The sequence below is a fragment of the Protopterus annectens genome, chromosome 7.part0, assembly GCF_019279795.1.
Source record: "Protopterus annectens isolate FY-2018-M chromosome 7.part0, PAN1.0, whole genome shotgun sequence".
NCBI classification, from domain to species: domain Eukaryota; kingdom Metazoa; phylum Chordata; order Ceratodontiformes; family Protopteridae; genus Protopterus; species Protopterus annectens.
Genome location: NC_056739.1, coordinates 51,881,663 through 51,901,282, shown reverse-complemented (window position 1 = coordinate 51,901,282; position 19,620 = coordinate 51,881,663). Strand labels below are relative to the sequence as shown.

The 19,620-nt window shown below is 39.1% G+C and overlaps 1 protein-coding gene across 1 annotated transcript in view; it reads left to right on the top strand.

Annotated features, from left to right (window-relative positions):
- Positions 1-7,673, top strand: part of LOC122805886 (vomeronasal type-2 receptor 26-like) — a 19,701-nt gene extending 12,028 nt beyond the window's left edge. The window contains exon 2 of the mRNA XM_044076133.1: positions 6,763-7,673. Within this exon, the coding sequence (XP_043932068.1) occupies positions 6,763-7,673 (911 nt within the window). The remainder of the gene's footprint in view (positions 1-6,762) is intronic.
- Positions 7,674-19,620: the final 11,947 nt, after the last annotated feature.

Here is a 19,620-nt window from a genome sequence, read left to right as displayed (position 1 = left end):
TTCACTGGTAATGGGTAACAGTCAGTCATTATACCAGGACATCATAACCTGCAATGGTAATGGGTAGCATCAGTCATTATACCAGGACATCATAACCTGCACTGGTAATGGGTAGCTGTCAGTCACTATACCGGGACATCATATTCACTGGTAATGGGTAGCAGTTAGTCTTTATACCAGGACATCGCAACCTGCAATGGTACTGGGTAGCAGTCAGTCATTATACCAGAACATCATAACCTACCACGCTAATGGGTAGCAGTCAGTCACTATAACGGAACATCATAACCTGCAGTGGTGATGGGTAGCAGTCAGTCATTATGCCAGGACATCATAACCTGCAATGGTAATAGGTAGCAGTCAGTCACTATACCGGGGCATCATAACAGGCACTGGTAATGGGTAGCAGTCAGTCATTATACCTTGACATCATAACCTGCAATGGAAATGGGTAGCAGTCAGTCACTATACCGGGACATCATAACCTGCTATGCTAATAGGTAGCAGTCAGTCACTATACCAGGGCATCATAACATGCACTGGTAATGGGTAGCAGTCAGTCATTATACCTTGACATCATAACCTGTAATGGAAATGGGTAGCAGTCAGCCACTATACCGGGACATCATAACCTGCAGTGGTGATGGGTAGCAGTCAGCCATTATACCAGGTTTCAGTTATTATTCAGACATCTATCTGATCCTTTTCCATCATAGTTTAATGGTCACTGAACTTATGATTTAAGCTTCTGGCATTATGAAAGGACTTATTTTCCTTGCTTCATCATGATGTTAAAGTTCACAACCAAATATGAGGCTCCTCTAACAATTGTTAGTGTTTTAAACACTTTGGAGTAAAAGTTCATTGTTGTTGGTTATTCACAAAATAAGTATATCTCCCCTCCAGAGCTTCCCACGGAGCTATATATCTACTGCTAGGTTTCAGCATATGTCTTATTTTTTAACTATATGGATTACTAGCATTTTGAAAGGTAAACACTGAAAGGTTAGGAAATGGTAACATCTACAAATTTTACCTTAAATTTAACCTTAATACCTAAATTGCCACCATGGTTGGTAATCTTACTAAGATATTAACAGTCTGCTTTACTAATATCATTATGTCTACAAGAATAAAACAAAATCTCCATAAGACTATTTTCCTTTGTTTAAATTATATCTAGTTCTTTTTATGCTGGACATCCTTAATCCACTTATATTGCACATTGACACCTTGAAGATATCAATCTATTTTTGGTATCATAAATTTTTTCCCTTAAAAGTGAATCATCTATAACCAGAGCCTGTTTGTTAATGTAAATCTCTCCACTGAATCCTCATGATAGACAGTAATTAAATCAAGATGGAATGCTCTGGCATCAGGTAGGCTGGACAGCAGGAAAAAAGGGATTGAGCACTAACACCATAGTATACATTTCTCTGGATATTTAGGTTGCAAACCAATCCAAAACTCATGCGATGTTACAATGACACTTAAATGATCCAAAAGGATTACATTGTCAACATCAAATACTGAGGTGATGTCTGAAAGCACCAGGATCGAGTACAAGTGTTGATCTCTTGTCATAAGGAGATTGTTAAAGCCTGTGGAAAGGGCTGTCTCTGTACAACTTTCAAACTAAAAACCAGACTGGAATAGGAATACGTTCACTCAGATTTATCTTGCTTCTGCCATCTTATGTTTATGATTTCCTCTGTCAGAGAATTATAAGATTACCTAAGAGTTGCTTTGGGTAAATCCTTTACCAGACTCTTTAGCTCACAGTACATGAGAACGGTACACTACATGTGGGATACATGTGTTGTTCACTGCTTTCTGTTGCATCTAATCAACTTCTTTTAAATGTATACATCACAGTTGTCACCATTATATATTCTTTTACTAATTGCTTGCTACATATTTAATGTAAGTCATTACCTCCTTAAAAGATTAGCAATTTCACAATAGATGTAAGATGACTATTTTCCTGTAATATTATCGGTCATTTGGAATATGCAATTTGTTTGCATAAATATGTTTAATGTTCTATTATCACAACTATCATAATAGTTTTATAATGACTTTTCTGTCTTCTGGACTCGACTAAAAATGGGATTTCTCACTTGGAAACGACTGTATACCAAATATAATAAAGAAATGAATAAATAAAAGTAAGCTAGACTACTTAAGTCAACCCTCATCCACTACCTTTCTTAGCGCTCTTTTGATCCATGTTCTCCCATCCTATCATGGGAGCTTCACTTAGTGGGATGTGAGTGCTGGATGTGAACTAGCCATAATATAAGGCTGATGAGAATATTTCATACATGTAACCATTTTACTTCCCAGAACAAGTTTCAGCACCTGAATGCTATGTGTTAACTGCAAGTCTTGGTATATCACTGACATGCCAATATAAGTAACCATGGTATTTGCACCATGATATTCATGCTGACATGCGTATATAAGTAACCATGGTGTTTGCACCGTGATATCCATGCTGACATGCGTATATAAGTAACCATGGTGTTTGCACCATGATATCCATGCTGACATGCGTATATAAGTAACCATGGTGTTTGCACCGTGATATCCATGCTTACATGTGTATATAAGTAACCATGGTGTGTGCACCATGATATCCATACTGACATGTGCATGCAAGTAACTATGGTGTTTGCACCATGATAGCCATGCTGACATGCGTATATAAGTAACCATGGTGTTTGCACCATGATATCCATGCTGACATGCGTATATAAGTAACCATGGTGTTTGCACCATGATATCCATGCTGACATGCGTATATAAGTAACCATGGTGTTTGCACCGTGATATCCATGCTTACATGTGTATATAAGTAACCATGGTGTGTGCACCATGATATCCATACTGACATGTGCATGCAAGTAACTATGGTGTTTGCACCATGATAGCCATGCTGACATGCGTATATAAGTAACCATGGTGTTTGCACCATGATATCCATGCTGACATGCGTATATAAGTAACTATGGTGTTTGCACCGTGATATCCATGCTGACATGCGTATATAAGTAACCATGGTGATTACACCATACTATTTATTCTGACCTGCGTACATAGTAACCATGGTGTTTACACCATGATACTCATTCTGACATGTGTATATAAGTAACCATGGTGTTTGCACCATGATATTCATATGCCTCAGCCTGCTCATGATGTTTGCAATTTTCCGTACAAGCTTGGGCCTGTCCAGGATCTTTGCACAATACAGTGCATGTTTGCCCATGACAACTACCCCATACTTTACATCCCTGTGCCTGGCTATGCTACCTACACAATGGATCGACATGCCCATGCTGTTTGCAATTTACCATACAAGCCTGGGCCTGTCCATAGGATCATAGGAAGTTTCCAGGCTATTGGCCCTGAGGCTCTTAGAAGCCTAGCCAAGAATTTAGCCCATGTTCCAACAAGTCAGCACCCAATGTTTTTTTTCCCAGAGGAACACAGGTGGAATCCCAGGGGTGTATTTTCTGTTCCCCATCCAGTTATCCAGGTTGCACTTAAAAAGTGTTAATGAGGTACACTGCTTGACTTGGAGAGGGAGTCTATTCCATAGATGAGGGAGTCTCTGGACACAATCTGACCTGCTGAGAATTCCTATTGATGTCACAGAGCAGGTTGAGGTCACATGTACGGGTTACTCAAGTGTAGCTAGACCTGTGGATATGCAGCAGTGCCATCAAGGCAGGGTCTGAAATTGCTTTGTATGCCAGACAGAGGTTTCCTCTGAGGAGTCTGTATGAGACTGAGTTGAGGGACAGGGCTTTTAGCCTATCTGCATAGGGTAGATGTTTGAGGCCCTTTCTGGGCTCTTTATAGAATACGGTGCATGTCTACCCATGATAACTACACCATACTCCACATGTCTGTGCCTAGCCATTGTTACCTACATCATGGATTGACATGCCTGTGTAGTTTATGCCATGTTACACATGCATGGTCATGATCATGCTATGTGTGCATTGCTATGTATGACCTGGTCTGCCCATGGTACTTGTAACATGCCATACATGGCTGCGCCTGGCTATGGTTACCTACATCATGGTTTGACATGCCCATGCTGTTTTTGCCATGTTACATATGCATGGTCATGACCATGCTATGTGTGCATTGCTATGTATGACTAGGTCTGTCATGGTGTTTGTAACATGCCACTACACCATGGAATGACATGCTCATGCTGCTTATTACGCATGCGTGGTCATGACCATGCTGTGTGTGCATTGCTATGTATGACTAGGTATGCCCCTGGTGCTTGTAACATGCCATACTTGTCTGTGCCTGCCATTGCTACCTTTGTCATGGATTGACATGTTTATGCTGCTTATGCCATGTTACACGTGCATGACCTTGACTATGCTATGTGTGCATTGCTATGTATGACTAGGTCTACCCATGGTACTTGTAACATATCCATACATGCCTGTGTCTGGACATACTACCTACACCATGGATTAACATGCCGATGCTGTTTATGCCATGTTACATGTGCATGGTCATGACCATGTTATGTGTGCACTGCTATGTATGACTAGGTCTGCCCATGGTACTTGTAACATGCCATACATGCCTGTGCCTGGCTATACTGCCTACATCATGGATTGACATGTATGACTAGGTCTGCCCATGGTGCCTGTAACATGCCATACATGCCAGTGTCTGGCCAAGCTACCTGCATCAGGCCATAAGTGCCCAAGCTTGCCTTATTTTTTTGGTACGTTTGACCATTAGTCTTTGCTCCTCCAAAATTGATGAATTGGTGTTGGGCACTCATATGATTACAGGATCATAGCAGGTTAGTAGGCTAATGGCCCTGGGGCCCTTACAAGACTAGTCAAGAGATTATCCCCAAAAAGGAAAACTCAGTCAGCACCTGTCACCCCTGTCAATGAGGCACACAGGTGGAACCCCTGGGACAAACTTGGGGTTTCCCATCCACTCATCAAGAGAGTCAGCAAGGTACTCTGTTTGACATGTATGGGAAATTGATTCCAAAGACGGCAGCCTCTGGGAGAAAAACCTGTCTCTCCAGTAGGTTTTGTTGATGTTGCTTATTAGATTTAGGCCTTTAGAGCATGTAATGCATGAGGAGTTAGACTTATCGATATGGAGCATCTCTAGTAGGGCAGGGTCTGATATTGCCTTGTAGGGGAGAAAGAGGTCACCTCTGAGCAGTCTGTATGATACCACATAGAGCGATAGTGATTTGAGCCTGTCCACATAGGAGAGGTATTGGAGGCCATGGATTCTCTTTGTGAGGTATTACTGTGGCCATCCCAGTTGGTGAGGTACATACCAAATGGAGCATTATACTCAGGTATTGACCTAATGAGGGAGGAGTACAGAGAGGTAATAACCTCCTTTTTTATGGATGCAATCCCTTTACTTATGAACCATGTAAAAGGCTTTTCTGACCACTGTCGCTACATGATGGTCGAATGTGAGATTGTTGTCAGCCTGAGTACCCAGGTGTCTCACCACAGGTTGTGTGCTTAGGGGGTTGCCGTTGATGTGATAATCAGTAGGGGCCATGTTTTTGCTGAATGGTATGATAATACATTTTTTGAATTTAACTTAAGGCCATGACTTTCACACCAATCATTTGTTGCTGAGAAACCCTCTTGCAGTATGTTAACATAATTTGCAAAGTCAGTGACAGCACCCAACTTGCAGTCGTCCACAAACTTAGTCAGCCACAGGCCTTTTGTCTTTGCCTGGTCCTCTGAGAAAGAGATGCCAAACATTAGGGGTCCCAGGATAGATCCCTTGGGGATCACCACAAGTGAGAGATCTGCTTTCAAAGGTGGAGGTGCCTATTTTGACCTTGTGGATTCTATCCATGAGCCATCTGATGAGATAGGGATTTACACAAAGTTGTGTTAGCTTTTAGATGACCCCTGAGTGGGGGAATGTGTCAAAGGCCTTGGCCAAGTCAAGGTAAGCTGTATGTACTGACTTTCCCTCATTCTCATCTTCCCAATGCCTAGTTGTCAAGAACCTCAGGCCTTTAATGAAGCCAGCACTTGGCATGCTATAGTCAGAGCTCTAACATTCTGTGCCATGGATTAGTCAACATCAACATTCCTTGACCACCGATGAAAATTACATTATAGCAGGATATCAAATAATAATTGTATGAAGGATTTTGGCTAATTGTTTAGACTTTATCCCTTATTCTACTGATGTGTTATGCAGAGCCTGACACAGATCTGTGTTGTGTTATGTCACTTTGCAAAGGATGAGGAGACAGGAAGATTCCTGCATTCAATGTATGAAGAAATGCCATCAGCACTCTTTACCAGTTGGTAGGCTGGTTTTCAGAAGAAAGCATCTCATTAAGAGTTTTGTAGCAGGTTACCATTCACAAATCTGTGGTACATCCATGAAAACAGACAGGCTGGGCTAAATAAGCTTAACTTTATTAAAAAACTATGATCGATAGATAGTTCCTTTAAATGATTTTGATGATATTTTAGTTATTTGTATTCAGTATGACAGCACAGTATCTTCAAAATGTAAGGTACCTTTCTAACTGAAGAAATACTGCAAGGTATTCTTTTTCAGAGCCTGATTTATTTTATTATTTTTGTCACCGTGAAGAATGGGTACTAATGGATAAAAAGTTAGTCAGTTTTGTTGAAAGTCGACACATGAATATGCACATTTAATTTATTGTTGTTGTAACTTAACATACTTTGTTCATTTTTACAGATTCTACAGGCTGTCTGTCCTGCCCTTTTGAAGAGTGGCCCAATGAAATGAGGGATAAGTGTATTCAGAGAGATATAGAATTCCTGTCCTACAATGATCCCATGAGCATTGCTTTAACCTCCATCACAGTTATGGGTTCGCTTCTTACAGCTGCCATCCTGATTATATTTATCAGGTTTAATGACACCCCTATTGTGAAGGCCAATAACAGGAACCTCAGTTATCTGCTCCTCATAACTCTTATGCTCTGTTTCTTGTGCTCTTTTATTTTTATGGGATACCCTAATGTTCTGACCTGCAGACTTCGTCAAGCTGTGTTTGGTATATCATTTGTTCTGTCTGTCTCTTGTGTTCTGGCTAAAACCATTATGGTAGTTGTAGCCTTCAATGCAACAAAACCCAACAGCAAGTTCAAAGGATGGGTGGGACCACAACTGTCTTACACACTTGTGTCACTGTCTACACTTGTTCAACTTATTATATGTGTCACCTGGATTGCTTGTTCTTCCCCATTTCCAGAACGGAATTTTAAATCTCAGCCTGGATTGATAATTATTGAATGTAATGAAGGTTCAGCCATAGCATTCTGGTGCATGCTGGGATACATGGGCATACTGGCTGCTATCTGTTTTCTAGTAGCATTCTTGTCTAGAAACCTACCGGACAGCTTTAATGAAGCCAAGTTCATCTCTTTCAGCATGGTTGTGTTTGTTAGTGTCTGGCTGGGATTTATCCCAGCATACCTCAGTACTAAGGGTAAATATATGGTAGCAGTAGAGATATTTGCTATCATTGCTTCGAGTGCTGGCCTGCTTGTCTGTATATTTTTCCCCAAGTGCTTTATAATTTTATTTAGACCCAACTTAAATTCAAAGACATATTTGAAGACCAGAGGAACACAGAACAGATGAAAGCACATATAACACTTCTAAAAATGTCATATTATATGCTTATGATTTATATATACAGATGATACACAACTGGGGGCACAGACTAGTATGAAAATGCAATACATTATTACTTTATCATTGGTGTTATGCATGTATGTTCTGTTTAGTTCCATCATGCCATCACTTTTTGTCAGTTATGACAGCTGATGAGTAATATCTAGCTTGTTTTGCTACAAAATAGTTAAATAAACATACAGCTTGCATTATAATCTATTATTTATTTTATTTGTTTACATGTCTTGTTTCTAGTAGGGCACATATACAAAAAAGATTAATTTCAAGTTCAGTCCAGGTGTAAAAACACAAATATTCAGAAATATATCATTTGTAAAACATGGTAGGAACAAATACATACAAAATAAAATGGCTTGCAACATAAACTGATAATAAATAAAGCAGAATTAAAGAAGAGTGCAAGGTATTTACATGCAAGTCATGATTTGTAGTTAGTAACTGTAATTGGAACATTGATATCCATTTTGTGAATAAATTCAAGCAGACACTAAAATGTAAGTAGCAGAAAGGTGAGTATGGGAAATGGTGTAGGGGTAGCAGGGAGGTGTGAAGTGTTTTATGGTAGTTTTGTTGGAAGTTATATTTTAGGAGTATTCTGTAGCAGTTGTGGATGGTTCATGTTTGTTAGCATGTTGGAAGTTTTTAAATTATTTCATAATCATTAGAACAGTGACATTTTAAAGCTTATACTATGTATCATTTAAGATGTACACTGAATTTGTGGAAAATATTTGAGTCTCTCATGGATTTGAGGAATTGCATCACAGAGTTTCAGACTGGGTCTATGTTCAGCCATCGAATGGGCAAACCATCAAATTGCTGAACATTAACCAATAAGCATCGAAATTTCACTCATAGAACTTTCATTTCATCAACAGGGTAAGTAACTACTTGTTCAACAGTTTCCCATCTCACACACGGAAGTGTTTCGAATCCCCTCCAATGTGCAGGGCTTTGCCCACCACACCCTAATTACTCTATTTATATATATATATATATATATATATATATATATATATATATATATATATACAAATATATACACACACCAACTCTGAGACTGCACTACAGTGGAGAAAAGGGGTTTGAAACAATTCCATGTGTGAGACAGGGAAGTGTTGGACAAGTAGCTACTCACCCTCTCGATGAAATGAAAGTTCACTGAGTGAACTTTTGATGCTTACTATTCAGCCATTCAATGGGTAACCCATGCAATGGTCGACAACACAGACTTTCAGACTTATAATGGAGAAGATGCAGCTTCTAGATTTTTTGAATTTGTAGAAAGGGTGCATAAAAAGGTTGTGACCAAAAATTCTGTAATCTTTCCCTTATTATGAGTGTGCCAGAGAAGTATGAGAAAGGGTTCTGATTTAGTAATCAGTTAAATGGAAGGGAGCTTAAAAGAAGATCAGCCCTTTGTTGGGCTGGAAGCCAGTTCAGTTTTTCTGAGAACCGTGCAATGGTGTTTAACTCTTGAGGTTGGGAAGATAAACTGATATGTTTTGTTAGAATGTTTTGAAGTGTGCTCTTTTTTCTATGTTGAGGCTGTGATTGTAAGGCCATACTCTAGCTATGACATTACTGGGGATAAAATATGAGAAAGTTTCCATGTCCAAAGAAATGTTAATGCATTTTTGCTCTAGTGTTATCTGTATTCAGCCAAAAGTTTAGTTTTTGGACTAACTTCCTACATACAGTATTTGAAGGATGTATTGATTTGTAGTATGGTTTTAAGATAGTCGTGTATGTCCATGTCTAAAAATACAGACTGCAATTTTTGACAAGTACAGAAAAGCATGATGTAGGTTTCATTTATATTCAGTATTAGTGTTCTGAAGATTTTTATCATCTGACCATGGTTAATGTTTTACGATGTAGTGTGAGGAATCTGGTCTATACATGGCCATGTTATCTGCAAAACATGATAGAGAGATGCTGATTGTGTGATGGGAATTTGTTTATACGAAGGGCTAAAAGTAATGGGAAAGAACTGAACCTTTGAGGACTCCTTTAAGCAGAGGATCTTTGAAGGAGGTAGATGGACCAATCTTCACACACAAAGGTGTGATTTGTGAGAAACATGTCAAACCACTATTTTTGATTCCCTGAGATAACAGGTCAATTTGGAACCTCTGGTGGGCACTCACATTAAAAGCTTTAGTTAGATGTATACATATTGCACCATTCATTGTCCATTCCACTTGGGATGTCATCTGTTGACTTCAAGAGGGTTGGGGTGTTGCTGAGGTTTGCACAGAATGCATACTGATTTCTAAGTTGCAGGCCTTGAACTGAAATGTAATCAGAGAGTTGTGTATATATTATTTTTTCTAGAACTCCCATGTGTTGAGAGCATATAGAATGGGTCTAGAATCCAAGCAGGAGTTGGCTTTCTTTGTTTTTGGGACTGACATAATTAAGACATATTTCCTGGTTTGAGAGAAATGTGTGACAGAAACACAGTTGTATATGCTCTTAAGTGCGAAGATCACATGTGTAGAAAATTCTTTGACAAACTTCAGGTGTTGGTTGTCTCTACCTAGGGGTGGCATTAGGGATTTTGTTTGAATGGTTTCAATATTTTTTGTTGTAACTATTGTGAACAAGAAAAGTTAAGTGTAGTGCAGTGGATTTGAGTTTGAGGGTGTAAAGTTATAGGGGTGGGGAGTTTTTCAAATTGATTAAGAATGCCTCTGGGTAAAGTAGCCCTTTGCCAATTGTGTAGCAGTTGCTGGAAGTAGGATTATTTTTCTTCAACTTCATAATAATTTGGTTTAATTTTGCCCAGAAATGTTGGGTTAATTAAAAGGTATGATTTGATGGTTTTAGGGAGTTATGGCTTTTTCCTGTCAAATTCTACTTTTTCTATTTTTGCCGAGTTGTGCAAGGCAATGCCTTTTCTTCAGAAGGTGGCTTAATGGTTTCTTTCTGTCTTCCAGGCCTCATCTCCTAGGAGACAGAGTAGAGGGAAAGGACTTAAGGCAGTCTGCATTAGGCAGGTTTGTTATGCCTTGTCTTCCTTTTGAAAGGAATTGCTGAGGCCACTCTTGTCGCTGCATATGCCTGGTCAGGTACATACCAAATCGAACACTGTACTCTATTACTGGTCTAATAAGGGCAGAGTACATTGGGACCTAGATGCTATGACCTTAATAATAAGTTGTGCAACATAAAAGGATTTCCTCACCACTGTGGCTACATAGTAGGCAAAGGTAAGGCTACTGTCGATATGTGTACCCAGATCTTAGACTACCTGATCATCTCTTAGGTGTATATTATCAACATGGTAATTAGCTGAGATGATTGCCTTCCCAAAGGGTGTAATTATGCATTTCTTAGCACTGAGTCTAAGAACATGGCTTTGTCATCATTTGGTAGATATATGCCTTCTTGAAGAATACCAGTGTCTGCAGGGGGAGTCGATGATAACCCCCAGCTTGCAATCATCTGCAAACCTAGTTAGCCATAAACCTTCAACATTTTTTTCCATTTCAGAGAAATGGGTGCCAAAAAGAAATGCCCCCATTAATGAGCCCTGGGGACTCCACTATTGACGGGCCTCTTTGTGTAGGTAGCCTCATCTATTCTGACCTCCTGGGTCCTATCAGAGAGCTAGTTGTCTATCCGGTGAGTGATAAAAGGGATTATACTTAAATTAGTGAGCTTGTCTATAATGCCCAAGTGGGATATTGTATCAAAAGCCTTGGCCAGGTCATACTTCTCAACTGTACAGATTTTCACAGAATATCCAGATTTTTGCCTCATATTTTTGCTCCATTTTTCATAAAATTGTGGTTTCTAACCAAGTATTGGCATGTAATTGAAAATTAAAGTCAGAAAATAATGACAGACATTTGAGTTTCAGACTGCATACTCTTCAGAAAATTCATGCTAAAGCAAAATCTGCTATGCTTTCAAAGTTCTAAGTCTGTAAGTGCAATATTTAAAAATTGCCCCTATTTTGGAGCCTTTGTCCCTTGATAATTTAAGGCTTTTTCCAGATTTCTTGCTCTAAGAGGTTGAGAGGTATGGGCCAGGTCAAAGTAAGCTATGTGCACAGTCTTGCCTTCATCCATTGCTTTGATGACCCTCTCAAAAAAGTCCACCGGATTTAAAAGACATGACCTTCCTTTAGCAAAGCCAAACTGTGATGAGTCCAGCATTTGCAAGTTTCCTATGTCCTTCATTTATCATAACCATGATGATTCTTTACATGGCCTTAGATATGAGGCTGAACAGACTTATGGGCCTGTAGTTACCCAGATCAGTGGTTGAACCTCTTAAGCCCTGGGGAATGATGGCAGCCATCTTCTTTTCCTTGGGCACAAAACCTGACTGTAGGCTTCAGTTAAAAAGCGATTCAAGTGAACCAGTGAGATCATGTTTCATGTTCTTTATTAAACATCCCAGGATGTTATTGGGTCCTATCGATGCAGTGTTTCTGGCCTTGCAAACAGCACTGATGTCCTGTTCTCTAGTAATAGTTGGGGGGATGGTAGATTGCACTATTTCCTTTGGAGTATCTGGGGGAGTGAGGGGAGAACTTTGAGCTGAATCTATCAGACAAAAGGTTGGCAATAGCCTCTGGTTTCTCTCTCTTAATTTCTCCAAATCTTTTGGGATTCTAATACCATGAGAAGAATGGACCCCATTCCTAAGTCATAACATGATTAAAGTTCATGAAATTAGTATTGTTTCACTCTTTGATGTCAGCCAGAAGTGCTCTTTGCAGCACCCGCAATGTGCCCAGTAATGACTCCTTCTGCAATTTGTATGGAGTTACATGTATTGGTAACGTATCTAAATATGATTGTAGATTCTTTTTTATAAGACCCTATGCTCTTACTGCTGTTGGAACTGTCTGGGTATCTTTCTTCCACATTGCTGTCATTTCTGCTTGCAAATTCTGATGTTTTATAACTTTGTGTCTCTCTGTGCACACTATACTGTAGTCACTGGGTGTGGTGATGTCAGTGATCAATGCTACTTTGCCTTCTTTTCATGGACCACTATATCTGGTTTTCTAGCATCTGTCTTTTGAACTGTTGGTGTTGGATGATCCCATGTAATGTAGACTTCATCATTTTCTATGATGCTTTGTGGCTCATGTTTCCAGCCACTTTAATACCATAACATTTGCACAATCCCCAGTGCAACAGTTTTGCCACATTATTATGCCTTTCAGTATACAGTCCTTCTGCCATTAGTATGCCACAACCAGCAATAAGGTGTGCAACTGTTTCCAATTCTGTTTTACAAAACCTACATTTGTCTGTTTCTCCCGCATATTCAATGGACTTTGTAAACCAACATGGACATAGTCCACTATCTTGTACCGCCAATACTAACTTTTCATCTCTTGGTTTGAATTTGCCTCTCCTTAACCATTCCTGCATTCAATCCTGATCAACATGAGGTTCTTCCAGAAGTTTTCTATACTTGTAACTATATTTGCCCAACAGAATAAAAGCAAAAGACTGTGCAGAAACATGGAAAGCAAATAAAATAAAATAAAACTGCAGAAAACCAAGAAAACTTCAATGTGAGCACACTAAGGTGCTTCATCAGATAACAATATCCAACAAAAAAATGTTTAAATACATCAATTAATTCAAATCAACCAATCAAAAACCTCATCTAATTAAAAAATAAAACTGGTGTGCCATGTATGAAGTAAATAATTGTATACATATACTTACAACTAAAAACATTAAAACATGTCTTTAGAAACATAAGACAAAAAACGAAAATATAATTAATTTCTTAACCAGTCTACGTGCTTTCAGGGCTGGTTTGATAGAAACAGTATCATTGAGAACAGAACTCAAATATGCTCCTAGTGTCAAGATCCATTTCATGTCGGCTGTTATCAGTATTGCCCAGCCTAATGTTCTCATATATAACCTGAATAACCTGAAATATAAGCAAATGTGTTTCTCCCGCTGATAAGGTATGTTTGGCTAATGCACTGTGTTCCAATTTTTTCCTAGTACAATACATGTGGTCTCTTATCCTTTCACAAAATCTTCTGTTTGTTTTACCCACATAGACTTTTAAACACACAGTACAATAAGCCAAATAGACCAAATTCCTGGTATTGCAATCAGCCTGTAAACTTCCATGTTTGTTTAGTATCAGGATGTATAAATTGTCCATTTTCATCTAAGATGGCAAAAATTAGAACCATTCCACTTTCTGGTCACTTTTCTACTTCATTGACTAATATTACTTGTGTTGGGGTAACACAATAGCTGTTTAAGTGTATTCTTGTTTTTATATATGACCCTAGGTCGTGGCCCCACCACCCCTCCTATTTTGTCCTCTGCATGTAAAATGTGCCAGTTTTTAATACAATATGTCTCTAATATACCTCACAGCGGTACTATAGGCAACTATATTTTTACATTTTCCATATTTCTTGCCTTCTCATCTATATTCTTTCTTTTGTTTTTCAGCACTTTCAGTTGCTGCCTGATTTTTATCTACTTGTGGTTTGATTCCCATTCCTGCTTGATGCCGATATGGTTCTGCTAGACTAAGTAGGGATGCCATCTTAGATTTATTCTCCTCTTGCTTCAAAACGTTCACTACATTTGGGTCTTGTGAGGTCAGCAGATATGTGTGATCCCACGATTGCAGATCTATACATGTAACCAGTTTTAAGGGGGTTCCTGTCACATTGTCGAATTATGACAATGTTGAATGGCTAAAATGTCGAAAGTGCCATTCAGCGAAAAGTTTTTTTGTGGGATTGCAGTACAGTGAGGATCAGAAAATTTGCCCTTTCCTCACTGTAGTGCAATCTCGGAGTTGGTATATATAATTAGTGTGGGGGGCACAGCCCCCCACAAGAACAGTTTCGATGAACGTCATCAACATTTTAGCCATTCGACATTGTCATTATTCGACAATGTGATATAGACCCGTTTCAAGGAGGCCCATCCCTCCTTCAGAACGGGGAACAAATAATCATTGTATGCTAAATCATTTGGTGAGCATGAAGTATCTTTCTTGTTTTCCTATCTAATCTATCCAACATGTTTTTGGGCCAGTCAATCACTCCAAAACTGTAAGTTAGGACAGGAAGAGCAAATTGGTTTACAGCTTAGATTTTGTTTCTAGATGTCAAAGCTGTTTTCAGGATTAATTTAAGTCTTCTAAAGTATTCCTTATTAAGTTTTATTTGCATTTGTTCATGTTTTATTGTCGATTCTTCATCAATTCGCAAATATTTATACACTTCCTATTGCTCAAGTTCTTTTATATCACATTCTTGTCCCAAACTGATGTTTTCTTGGTGCTGCAGTTTTCCTGCTTTAAAGGTTGCTTTTGCACATTTATCAAGACCAAATTACTTTCTTAAATTGCAGTTGTGCTTTCAGTTCTTCACCTGATGAGCTATGCAGTTTTAAATCATTGGCAAAGAGAAGATGAGAAGTCTTTACACTTTCTTGTTTTCTAAGAGCCAAATCATAGCCATGGCCTACACTGTTAATTAGACAGCTTAATGGGTTAAAGGCAAGGCGGAATAGCAGTGATAACAGAGTCTCACCCTGGAATATGCCCCTCTGAATGTTTACCCCTGGAATAATATGTTCTTTATCATGGCTTAATTGCAACATGGTCTGCCACTGTTTCCTGGTCACTGTAATGTAGTTGATCAGTGTAGAGCGTATCCTATACATTTTTAAGCACTCTTTTATCCATGGATATGAGATACTATCAGATTTTTTTTTTTGTAGTCAATCCATGCCATACTTAAATTCGTCCCCTTTTTTACAGTTCTCCACTATGACTTTATTTAACATCAAATTATCCTTTGTTCCATATGCCTTTCTTTTATTGCCCTTTTGTTCTATTATGGTTCAGTGAGGGTGATGCAATTTACAAAAAGATTCTGTGCATTGTTGCATATTTCCCCTGAGTTTACGGACATATCTGCAAAAGCTTTCTGGTTGTCCCTTGCCTAAGAAGCTTTTTTTTTTTTAAATTTAGCCATTGCGGTATTAAGTGACCCTCTTAGCTGCCTGTCTAGATTGGTCGGGGGCTTTTAGTGTGTACGGCTTTGTTCTTCCTATGTTTGGCCAAGATTTTTTTCCTTTTTATTGTATAACCAATTGATGATGTGATTCCACCAGGGTGGCTTGTTTTTGAGTTTGTCTTATTTTTAATATGAGTGGGAACATTTCACGCTATACAGCTATCAATATGGCTGTACAGAGATTTTGTAAATAGCTCACCATATGCTATGGTATTTATTGGGGTTAGGGTGCTTGAAATTTAGACAAGGTATCACTTAGTAGAGAGAGGTTAGTCTTAGAATAATTCCTAAATGTTTTTGGTCTCTCTGGATCCCCAAATATAATTTTTATTTCAAGCAATACTGCCTTATGGTCAGATCTGACAAGCAAAGACATTACAGTGGGTAAGGAACACTGCTTCCCCCATGTTTGTGAGTACAAATTCAAGGATGTTTGTACCCCTGGTAGGAGGCTGTACCAGCTGTTCTAGGATGTTGGTATTAAAGTTTAGGAATCACTGGGCTTGTACATTAGATGTTGTGTAGTATCCCCAGTCTACAGAGAGATAGTTGAGACCCCCTCATGAATATTTTATTGGGTTGAATGGTGAGGGGCTCTTGTACATTGAGATAGGTAGTATGGATATCCTGGGAGAAGGAGGTGGACCTATAGGCTGCAAGGATATGATATGAGACCCTGTTTATGATGAGTATGAGTTACAGTGGGTCAAACACCATCTAGTCTGGATGTGAGGTTGGTTTTAATATTGTCCAAAACTCATCCACCTTTAGTTCGTCCTGTGTAGTAGCTGGTCTAAAGGTGTGAAAGTCATTATAACCTTGCTTTGTCAGGGTGTTCAAACTGACTTTAAACCATGTCTCCATCACCACATAAATGTCTACAGTCTTCAGGGAAAGGAAGGCTTGCAAGGAGTGGTTGAGCAGTATCACCTTCAGATATTTCTCCATAGGTTTAGTTATATCAGGAGGTTTATTGGTTCCACAAGGAACTTGATGAGCAATGCTCAGCTAAGCATAATCTAGATGCTCTAGTAGTTAAAAAAATCTGTCTATATAGTACAACTATTTTAAGGTAAACTTACACTGTGTCAGATTGGCATCTGCACAGATTACAAGGGTGAATTATGCTTGAGATATCGGTGACTATACAGATCACTGCTATGTGTCACTGTGCAGAGAGCAGCAGTTCTAATTAAATACTGTAAAAAAGATCAAACACTGCAGATATTCAACACAGAAACACTCAGTTAATGCACCTTTGACCAAAACAATGCAAGCAATAAGTACTGAAAAGTTGATATGTTAATGTAAATCTCAGTTTTGTAGAGTTTAGCTGGAACCGGCAACAACATTTTGTCAGGTAGTGTGGTCAGGAAATACCTCAGAGCTTGTAGGTAATGAGCCAATTATTGTGCAACTGCGACACTTAAACAGCAATGGAGGTTCAATTAAAAAAACACAAAAAAGGCCCTGTGGCCAGTCAAAAACAGCACACTTAAACCAGAACAAATACAGTACAGAATGTCACTCTGTGCAGGTACAAATATTCCCAGCTACAGATAATCACACTACGCAGATTACGATACTTGTACATGTTGAAGTGTAAATACAAAAGTAACATGCAATAATAAAACTCTGTGTAAAATGTCTAATAAATATGAAGATCACATGCATCAAATATTTCATAATTTGAAATTGATTATATCTGCATATGCCAGTCTGTAGTCGAAAATCAAATGCAAATGATCTGTGCATTGCATCATGAGTAACAGACAACTTCATAACATACTTGCATCCAGACTAGAATTAAATGTATGGGTCATAGCTGTACAGTATGGCATGTCATATGGCAGCATGGTCTTGCCTAGGGTATGCTGTATGTATGGAATAGATGTATAAACAATTTGCTAATTTTTCTGTGGCTACAAAAGAAGGAATATCTCACTGATTTATAGAAGCAGTACTGAAATGAAGATGCTGATATTTATCCTGTGTTCAGCCTGTCAGTGTCTGCAATTAATTCAGGTATACGACTGGGGTACTTCCATTAAAAACTATAAATACATGATAAATACAGAGTAAGGAGTAACATGGAGCCATTAACAAATCAGAGTGATGTTTGCTGTATAAACCAGTAAAGTGAAATTAATTTATGTAAGAGTGCTGCCACTGACTCGAGCCCCTAGCTATTTGTGCTACCAGAGTAAAACTCAAGCAACACACAGCAGTATAACCCTGCCTACATCACCAATACCATGCGACAGCAGGCATCCATTCAAGGCATGACTAGCCAGGGTATACTCACAATGTATTATGCTGTGAACCAGTATCATACATACTGGATGAATAGGCAAGGGATACTCACCATGCATTATGCTAGGAACCACTACCATACATATGGCATGGATAGGCAGGGTATACTCACCATATATTACAGTGGAAACCACTACCATACATACAGCATGAATAGGCAGGGTATACTCACCAGGTACTACACTGGGAACCACTAACATACATATGGCATGAATAGGCAGGCTATACTCACCATGTATTACTGGGAACCACTACCATACATAGGGCATGAATAAGCAGGGTGTGCTCACCATTGTATTATGCTGGGACCCGCTACCATACATACTGCATGAATAGGCAGGGTTTACTCACCATGCATTAAGCTGGGAACCACTACCATACATATGGTTTGAATAGGCAGGGTATACTCACCATGTATTAGGCTGGGAATCACTACAATCCATACAGCATGACTTGGCAGGGTATACTTACCATGTATTATGCTGTGAACCACTACCATACATACAGCCTGAATAGGAAGGATATACTGACCATGCATTATCCTGGAACCCACTACCATACATATGGCATAAACAGGGTAGGGTATACTCACCATGTATTACCCTGTGAACCACTACCATGCATACGGCATGAATAGGCATGGTATACTCACTATAAATTATTTTGGGAACCACTACCATACAAATGGCATGAATAGGTTGGGCATACTCACTATGTATTAAGCTGCGAACCACTACCATACATATGACATGAATAGGCAGGGTATATTCACATTGTATTATGCTGGGACCCACTACCACACATACTGCATGAATAGCTAGTGTATACTCACCATGAATTAAGCTGGAAACTACTACCGTACATATGACAAGAATGGGTAGGGTATACTCACCATTCATTACACTGGGACCCACTACCATACATACGGCATGAATAGGTAAGGTACACTCACCATGTATTACACTGGGACCCACTACCATACATATGGCATGAATAGGCAGGGTATACTCACCATGTATTACACTGGGAACTACTACCGTACATATGGCGAGAATAGGCAGGTTATGCTCACCTTGTATTACTGGGAACCACTACCATACATACAGCATGAATAGGCAGGGTGTACTCACCATGTATTATGCCGGGAACCACGATCATACATACTGCATGAATTGTCAGGGTATACTCACCATGTATTAAGCTGGGAACCACTATCATACATACGGCATGGATAGGCAGGGTATACTCACCATGTATTACACTGGGAACCACTACCGTACATACGGCAAGAATAGGCAGGATATTCTCACCATGTATTACACTGGGAACCACTACCATATGTAAGGCATGAATAGGCAGGTTATGCTCACCATGTATTACTGGGAACCACTACCATACATACGGCATGAATAGGCAGGGTGTGCTCACCATGTATTATGCTGGGAACCACGACCATACATACTGCATGAATTGGCAGGGTATACTCACCATGCATTAAGCTGGGAACCACTACCATACATATGGCATAAATAGGCA